This window comes from Rhagoletis zephyria, unplaced genomic scaffold (assembly GCF_001687245.7).
Source record: "Rhagoletis zephyria isolate East Lansing unplaced genomic scaffold, Rhagoletis_zephyria_1.1 Rzeph_scaffold_10962, whole genome shotgun sequence".
Classification (NCBI taxonomy): Eukaryota; Metazoa; Arthropoda; class Insecta; order Diptera; family Tephritidae; genus Rhagoletis; species Rhagoletis zephyria.
Genome location: NW_016168039.1, coordinates 6,569 through 15,816, shown reverse-complemented (window position 1 = coordinate 15,816; position 9,248 = coordinate 6,569). Strand labels below are relative to the sequence as shown.

At 34.9% G+C, this 9,248-nt stretch overlaps 1 protein-coding gene and 1 long non-coding RNA gene across 3 annotated transcripts; both read left to right on the top strand.

The window, feature by feature from the left end:
- The first annotated feature begins 1,636 nt into the window (after window positions 1-1,636).
- On the top strand, window positions 1,637-2,395 carry LOC108376788 (uncharacterized). The gene is made up of 2 exons (XM_017633030.1): window positions 1,637-1,678; window positions 1,739-2,395. Exon 2 carries the CDS (start codon window positions 1,868-1,870, stop codon window positions 2,363-2,365), a length of 498 nt encoding a protein of 165 aa, XP_017488519.1. The 5' UTR covers window positions 1,637-1,678; window positions 1,739-1,867; the 3' UTR covers window positions 2,366-2,395.
- A 4,799-nt stretch (window positions 2,396-7,194) lies between these two features.
- Window positions 7,195-7,522, top strand: LOC108376787 (uncharacterized). Of its 2 annotated transcripts, none has more exons than XR_001849282.1 (2): window positions 7,195-7,213; window positions 7,290-7,522. It is a non-coding gene; the product is annotated as an uncharacterized LOC108376787 (long non-coding RNA). The 2 variants fall into 2 exon arrangements; XR_001849281.1 differs by having other exon boundaries at window positions 7,277-7,522.
- Window positions 7,523-9,248: the final 1,726 nt, after the last annotated feature.

The following is a 9,248-nucleotide window of genomic DNA, read 5'->3' as shown; positions in this document are numbered from 1 at the left end:
AAATTTACATAAACGTATGTATATTTTTTAGTTTGTCCGATTTGTAAACAAAGATTCTCAGCGGTGAAAAATATACTATTGTGAACAACCTAAACGAGCGAAATTCACAATAGCGCTATTCTTGATCGAATTATCGTCATAATACCAAATGAAAATTCGTTCGATCAGCACTTTCGACCGCAGTCGAAGATCGAATGCAACTCATAATAGGGGCCTAAGTTTAACTTAGAACTGTAAATATTTCGAAAGAAAACATATCGTCACCTGAAATGCAAAAAAAACATAACAAACATCGTCGCTGAAATACAAAAAGTCGTAGCTAATAAAAAATTCCAAAATTCTGTTTTTGATTGATATGATGGATTTCATCGAATTACAACTCCCAAATAATTTTTTGACAAGTAATTTTTAAGCAAAAAACAACCGACTTCAACTCTCATATAAAAAAAAATATGTATATACATATATATTTCATGATCCAATGATCGGATCTATGTAAACCAGATTAGTATGGGACCACCTATGAGACACTACCTTTTCGATGTAAAAATTATTGAATTATCAAATTCGGTTGACGTGGTCCAAAGTTATGCGGTAACATACATAAAAAAAATATTCCGACGAACTGATAATCTCCTCCTTTTTTGGAAGTCGGTTAAAAAAGTTTAAAAATATCAGCCCCATTGCGAGAGTCGTGCCGAATCGTATCGAAAATTTAGCGTCATTGCCTAAAATTTCCACTCGACTAGTGTATTAAAACGGAAGAACTTGGCAGCACTGCATAGTTTTCGACAATTTTCGTCGTTTACTTATTTCAGCACGACAGTGGACAATGCGAATGTTGTCGAGTCGTACAATTCAGCCTAATTTACGACTTACGCAATGAGGCTGAATAGTCACGACTTTCGTCATTTCAGTTCCGACGTTGTTACGTCTTTTTACATTTCAGGTAACGATATACTCATTTGCTTACTTTTGCTTAGCAAATTGCTTTAGGCACACTTTTAATTTATATTCATTTCGTGTTATGCTTTTGTATGTAAATAAAATTTCGATCCGCTGTTCTAAAAACTTGCAAGTTTTTCCTAGTTTTGCTTTCGCGTACTTTTGCAAACATTTCCCGGTCACATGGTCAGTATTTATTGCCGTGATCCAAGGATCGCGATATTTATTGACGCTGCAGCATGCAATATTGATGGACCGCGATCAATATCGCAAAATTTCTAAAAACTTGCAATCTGGGGCCTTACTATGTATTGCGATTTGAAAGAAAAAAAAACTGAAGAAACGCTACTACTATTATAGAATAGTATTTCGTTTCGAACATTGTCATTTTCACGTTACTACGAAATGCGAATACGATATTAACATTCATTCAAAAATAGCAAATGTCATTCGATAGAAAATTAGCATTCAGAACGGTTGAAAAATGTAAGTAAAAATTTCTTATTTTGTATATTTTTTATAAAAACAAATTATTTTAGGGAAATTAAATCAAAAAACGCACACACAAAGCAAAGGCAATTTGAAATCATGGTATATTTCATGGAGAATCATTCCCAGCTGGCAAAAGGCATTTTAAAAACCGCAAACGGGAAAAGTACCAGTAACTCCTTGTGGAAAACTTTGGTTAAACGCTGCTGGCCCCCCAACACGCGATGTTGCTGGATGGAAAAAGGTAAGAAAGTACTTGTTTCCCCAAAATAATAAGATTAAAGTATTTATCCAATATTTAAAGGTGTGGGCAGATTACAAAAACCATTTAAAGTCGAAGCTACGAAAAACTAAAAATAGTTTAGCCAACACGGGTGGCGGGCCATCAAAATATTGCTCGCTAACCCCATTGGAAGAACAAGTGGAGAGATTAATGGCGATGGGGGAGGCAATTGATGGCACAGTAGGCGCGTCAAATTTCGGAAGTATTTATGCCAGCCAAGATGCTGAACGTCCAACAAGCTCAGAAGCATTTAGAGAAAATTTTGCAGACTGTGATGATGTGATGGAAATATGCGTGGAGAGCAACGAAAATGCTACATCCCATCAGCAGACTCCAGTAAAAACAACACGGCGGGTAAGTAAAGTTGTGGAGAAAGATGCACTCCTCCGAAAACAAGTTGAAAACCAAGCGACGCTCCACGGAGATTGTCTTTCTGAATTAGGAAAGATTCACGATGATCTAAAATACTTGGGAAAGCATATGAAGAAAAACAATGAACTAAAAGAGAAGAAATTAAAACTACAAATTGGGAAATTTAATTGCAAGAAGGAAATGGACTTGGAGAAGAGGAAACTAATGATTAAGCAGCTAAAATTAAAGCAGCAATTTTTACAAATAAAATTACAAAGGAGAGAATTAGATGGTTAAAGTACTAGAAAAATAATGTTAATTAATTAATATCCAGTGACTTATAAAGCGATCACACTTCCTTCTTGCAACTCTCTCAACTATGTTTTTCGTAATATTTTATTATTTTTTTGTATAACCATAGTTTATGTTAAAAAAAACTATACGTATTCAAGTTTTAAACTTTTTCTAAAATATAAATTTACATAGTCTTAAATTTAGATACATATAGTTTTTGTTACATTGTCTCTATGCTACTATAAAGAATAATAAAATAGCACGAAAAACATTGAGAGTTGCAAGAAGGAAGTGTAATCGCTTTTGTGTACTCACTTTCAAAGTGTGTGTGCATGTGTTATGTGCAATGAAGTACGGTTTTGTTTTATAATAGTTTTACTGCAATGCCAAATGAAATAGGTATTGTTTTTATCACTAGTTTTTATTAAATGTTTGTGTGTTAAACAGTTATGCTATACGCGATTTACTTGAAAAAATAAATGAATTACTAATAAAAATGTTTTCTATTGAATAAACGTAACTCGAGTAAACATATTATTTCGGATGTCGTCTCTGATATTTACAGCAGCGCTTCGTAAATCGATGTCCACTGAAGAATACATATAAGTTGTTAAGAAATCTTCTTCAACCGGTATATCGGAAGGAGCAGCGATTTTGTACAAAATACAAATGTTATGTAAAGCGCAGCATGCATTTAGTATTTGCACACATTTTGGAGGAGCATAGTGGAGCTCTCTAGATGCTAAAAGACATCTAAATCTTGCTTTAAGTACACCAAAACACCTTTCTATTATGCACCACCCTTTCGCAAAATTTTCGTTAAATTTTGCTTCATGGCTGTTTTTGGCAACGTTTCGATATGGAGTTAAAATCCAAGACTCTAATGGATAGCCTGAGTCTCCTAAAAACAAAAATAAAATTTTATAATGTAAATATATGTATATGCAAAATTACATGCATTTCAAATATAATTTTTACCTAAAATCCACGTTCCTTTTTCTCCATTTTCAAAGTTTCTTTTCAAATATCTCCTTTCTCCCAAAATATTCCATATATGGGAGTCATGGCAAGCACCTCCGTATCGTCCGTCCACCGATCGTATCTTCATATTATGGTCACATATCTTAAGTTGTAAAATGTTTCATATAAAATTATATTTTTATATGCTTACGTACATATGAAGACATGAATGGATGAAGGAGATATGTCGCAAAATTAAGTTTAAAATTTATTTACGACTAAGAAATGTTTAAATGCATATAGCATCTTCATGCATTCATGCTTTCATAAGTTCTATTAGTAAAGCACCTACCACCATAGCATTCAAACTATGTTTCAATTTCCTATTGAAATACAAATGTTCATTTTCAACCGGACGAATCATCTGGATATGTGTGCCATCTACGGCTCCTACAACACCCGGAATGCTCTTTCTTTCTTTTTTGGCGCTGTAACCGCCTAAGCGATTTTGGCCGAATTCAGCAAAGCACGCCAGTCGTTTCTCCTCTGTGCCAACTGACGCCAATTGGAAACGCCAAGTGAAGCCAAGTCCTTTTCCACCTGATCTTTCCATCGCAGTGGGGGCCTCCCTCTTCCTCTGCTACCACCAGCGGGTTCCGAGTTGAATACTTTCAGAGCTGGAGCGTCGGTGTCCATTCGAACGACATGACCAAGCCAGCGGAGCCGCTGTATTTTAATTCGCTGCACTATGTCCATATCGTTGTAAAGCTCATACAGCTCATCGTTCCATCGTCTGCGGTACTCGCCGTCGCCAACGCGTAAAGGACCGTAAATCTTCCGCAAAATCTTTCTCTCAAACACCCCAAGAGCCGCCTCATCGGATGTTGTCATTGTCCATGCTTCTGCGCCATATACCAGCACGGGCATGATGAGTGACTTATAGAGCGTGGTTTTCGTACGTCGAGAGAGGACTTTACTCCTGAATTGCCTACTCAGTCCAAAGTAGCACTTGTTGGCAAGAGTGATTCTACGTTGGATTTCAATGCTGACATTATTATCGGTGTTAATGCTGGTTCCCAAGTAAACGAAATTCTCTACTTTCTCGAAATTGTAACTGTCAACAGTGACGTGGGTGCCAAGGCGCGAATGTGCTGACTGTTTGTTTGATGACAGGAGATACTTCGTCTTGTCCTCGTTTACCACCAGACCCATGCGCTTTGCTTCCCTATCCAACTTGGAAAAGGCAGAACAGACTTCGCGGTTTTTGTTACCGATGATGTCGATGTCATCGGCATAAGCCAGCAATTGCACGCTCTTGTAGTAAATTGTTCCTGAGCGGTTCAGCACCCGGAATGCTACATGTGCGAAAAAAATGTCGTTTTGCATCTCTTTTTTCATTCTCCGTCATTGCGAAAACAATGTGTTTTGGACATAGAACTTTTTCAATTGCCCCGAAAACTTTCCACAAATATTTTGATACTGTCTGCTGTGCGAACCCTATTTGAAAATCCTGCCCAATTTGATGCTGGTAACCACCTTGAGCCAGGAATTTCAAAGAAGCTGCCACCTTCAGGACCGATGGTACTGCGGTACAGCGTTGAGGCGCTTTTAGCTCCGAGTCAATGTTATCCAACACGTATAAGAAGGCCTCTTTATTTAGGCGAAAGTTTTGGACAAATCTGTTAAAAACATTTAATTTAGCGTTATTTTTAAGAAATACATGCACACATTTTCTCACGTTTTGTCATTAAGACTCAGCATATCCGATTGATTCCTTAGATACCTTCGCTGAATTTTCACTTCATTTTCATCCTCCTCAAACCACCAAGCCACTGAATCCATTTTATAAAATATTATATTAAGTTATTATAATGCTTCAGAAATACAAATTTACCGATATTTTATTTCATTTAAAATTTTTGACATTTCAAGTGTCATTTATGTAAATTTCGAACATATTGTTGCCACATTTTCATACTCATTTGCGAAAGCGAATGCGCAAGTGTTGCGTGGTATCAATATCAGTTCGGATCGCATCTGGCTTTCGAATCGCATTGTTTTTCGATTCGCAATATATAGTAAGGCCCCTGGATCGCGGATCGCAAAACCGTCAATAAATATTGAACGTGTAGCATTTTCAAAACGCGATCCATACATTTGGGGAAAATCTAAGTCTAATCTAAGTTTTTTGGTGGAGGGGATTTTATATCATATATTTGGGATTATAAATAAAATAGTTATGTTAGCATCTACCTTTCAAAAATAAATAATATCTTGTCTTAAAAATGCTTATATTTTTTTAAGTGAAACCTCTTTAGTGGCGGTTGGTTGGTTGGGAGTAAATTGGCAAATTCAACGGAAATGGTGCAACGGAAATGGTTGGGGCTGAAACAAGTGCTTCTTGTGTGTATGCATACGGTATTAATTTAACAAAAATTTGCTAATAAAAGTTTAAAGAATAACACTTAGAAAGAAAAGGATAAAGGCAAAACAAAAATAAAAACAAAAACAAAGATCTGTAAAGATAAAGGCAAAAATTAAGACCAAGGTAAATTTAAAAACTTTACTTATATATATAAGGGCAAAGGTGAAGGGGATTATGTAGATGAAGAAAATGATAAACATTAAAGTAAAGACAAAGGGGAGGATGAGGATACCGATAAAAGTTAAGGTGATGATAGGGGAAGAAAGATTAAAGTAAAGTAAAAGGTAATTAAAGAGGAAAGGATCTAGAGGGAGACACAGAAACTCAATCTGGGAACTATTTTGAGATTTTAGAGGTATTCGGGATTCTCGGGACTTATCGATAAAGTAATCGATATTTTTATAGGTTTTGTTATCGATATTTTTATAGATTTTTTATAGGAATTTTTATCGATATTTGATATCAATTTTTCTATCGATATTTTTATCGATTTGTTATCGATTTTGTAATGGATTTTGTTATCGATATTTTTGCCGATTTGGTTATCGATATTGATCGATTTTGCTATCGAAATTTATTGAATTTGTTATCGAAATTTATCGATTTTGTTATCGAAATTTATCGATTTTGTTATGGATATTTTGGTCGATTTTGTTGTCGATATTTTGATACCAGTATTATTATCGATTGTGCTATAGAAATTTGTATCGAATTTTTCATCGATTTTGTTATCGATAATTTTATCGGTTTTTTCATCGATAGAGTATAAAGATAAAAATGAAGATAAAGGAAAACAGAATAACATAAATATAATTAGAACGAACATGGGTAGAGGTAGAGATCTAGATAGAAAAAAAGGCAAAAAATATAACCTTAAGAAAAAGCTGATGTATGTATGTACATATGTATGTATGTATAATGGTTATGAGACAAAATAGATATGTATGTAACGTAAGTTTCACTTCACCAGTGTGGCCCAGGCGCACTTAGTTTTTTTTCGATAACCACCTCCCAAAATCTTTATTTTTAGTATAATAAAAATTTTGGTGAACGTATTTAAAATTTTTAGTGTCCGTATGTGATATGATTATTTCACAATGTAGCTAACCAGGACTATTATAGTTTTCTATATCGGATACGATTGTTCCTGTTATAATTACACATTTCGATGTTGTTTCCACGACAGTCGCCTCTACGTAACCGGAACGACCTAAATTTTTTTTATCTGGCTAAGGACTGGGGTTGGTATCGAAATTCTGGTACTACAAAATTCGGAACACGAAATTCTGCTTAACAAAATTCTGCTTCTCAAAATTATGAGATTTGAAAATTCTGCTTTTTGAAAATTCTTCTTTTGACAACTCTGCTTTTCAAAATACGGAATTACAAAATTCTGTTTTAAAATATAATGTAAACAATGTTAAATTGAACATGTCATTACCTTAAAAAGTGCGCACTTTTTCAAAGTAATGACATGTCCTATTTAACATTGTTTACATTATATTTTAATACAGAATTTTGATTTTCAGTATTTTTAATTAGTTTGAAAAAACTTTTATTACTGGAAATAATCATAACGCGAAATATTCTCCTGAGTTTTGGTCAGTGCATGCATCGGAAACAGAAACTTTTTCTAGAACGTAAAACCGTGGCGAAGGGTGGCATCGCCGCAAAAAGTAGTTGTTGTAGGAAGCAATTCCCAGTTTCTATAATCTTGTATTGAATTTACAAGAACTTATTTTTGCAAAATCTCAAATTTCCAGAAAGGATAACAAGAAATTAAAAAGAAGCAGCTTATAAAAACTATTAAAAACGAAATTACTTATGTAAGTCGGAAGATGGAATTTTGACGGATGAAAGCAAAAATTTAATATTTCTCGTGGTGAATACAAACATCAGAATTTTACCTAGCTTATGGGGCTAGGTAAAATTTTTACAGCTTCTAAATATTATACATACATAATTGGTTTGTTCCACACTCTACTTGTATAAAAACTCGAACAAAGTTCAAACTGTGAGCGTATATCAAATAAACTCTAAAACTTACTTGTGGAACGCGTATGTATGTGCAACTCGAAGTGACTTCGACTAGCTTGTGGAACAAACCTTATATTGTTTGGCGGTAATAAAGAGTCAATTATAAAATAATTTACAAACGTTCTCTGTTTCAAGTAACTTGAAAGTGGAATTTACTTTGGTACCCAAGGGCCTTATGACTTTCAAAGACGTATAACTAAAATATATTTCACTGTTCTATATTGAAGGGGCCGCTGTGGTGTAGTGGTAAGCAGTGCGCGCTTCCACTCCACGGCACCTGGGTTCAAGCTCTGGTCAAAGCAACATCGCAAAAAAAATAAAAACTATAGAAGAAATGTTTTTTTCTTAACGGCGGTCGTCCCTCGGCAGGCAATGGCAAACCTCCGAGTGTATTTCTGCCATGAAAAACAGCTTCTCATAAAAATACAATCGCCGTTCGGAGTCGGCGTAAAACTGTAGGTCCCTCCGCTTTGTGTGACAACATCAAGGCGCACGTCACAAATTGGAGGAGAAGCTCGGCCAAACACTAACATATGTATAAGCGCCAATCTATTATTATTATTATATTGAAGGGGTTGTGAAATCAAATTCATGACTTATTATTAGTACGCAAACTAGGATTACAATTATCAACTAACTGAGCATTAGCCCTCTTCTCTTTCAAAAACAAAAAAGGAATTTGTGCAATGGTTTTGGCAGAGGCGAAGGGGGTGTGGCCCATAAAACCCAACCCATTAGAAAGAGAACAAACCGAACTTTAGGTCTTCTTGTCACGCTTTTCCTTTCCGCCCCTTTTTGACGGGGAAAATGTAAACTCGGGTTACGCCAACCACTGGATGTTTGCACAACATACTTTTCCGCATTGTAAGCCTTCGCGCAGTATTTTTTACAAAAAATTTCATATTTCAAACCGAATATTTTAATAAATTTGTCTTTATTTGAAATTAACGTTTTAGCGTTTGACCATACATGCATGTTAAAATTCAGGTTACGCGTTTCGACCCAATAACCAAAAGTTATTGTACAAATAATCGAACCGTATCCAACAAAATACCTTTTGCTAGTTCAAATTTCGATTCTAAGAACAAAATGTTTTTACATAAACCAAAAATTAATAATTAATAAAATGTCACAATCTGCTTAATTGTCAGGCTGTTAATATGGCGACGAAAAATTGACAATGGAACTACCTCCTTTTTTCATGTTGAAAATATTTAAATTATCATTGGAAATTAAAAAAAAATTGTGGAAAGTATTATCTGTAAATTATTCGTACAAAATAAAAAATTTTTTTTTGCGCCATCATCAATATGGATCGCGATCCAAACATCGTGATAATTACTGGCCGTGTGACAGGGCCCTTAGAGAGAACAGATAAAAGTTCATTTGAATTTTGCACTTGATAGTATAATACGCGAACACACCTATTGTCTGGCGAGGGGCGACTGTTTTTTGAAAAAAAAA

Bases quoted from the DNA above. Each gene is read 5' to 3' on its own strand.
- LOC108376788 (XM_017633030.1), top strand. From the start codon at position 1,868: ATGGCGATGGGGGAGGCAATTGATGGCACAGTAGGCGCGTCAAATTTC.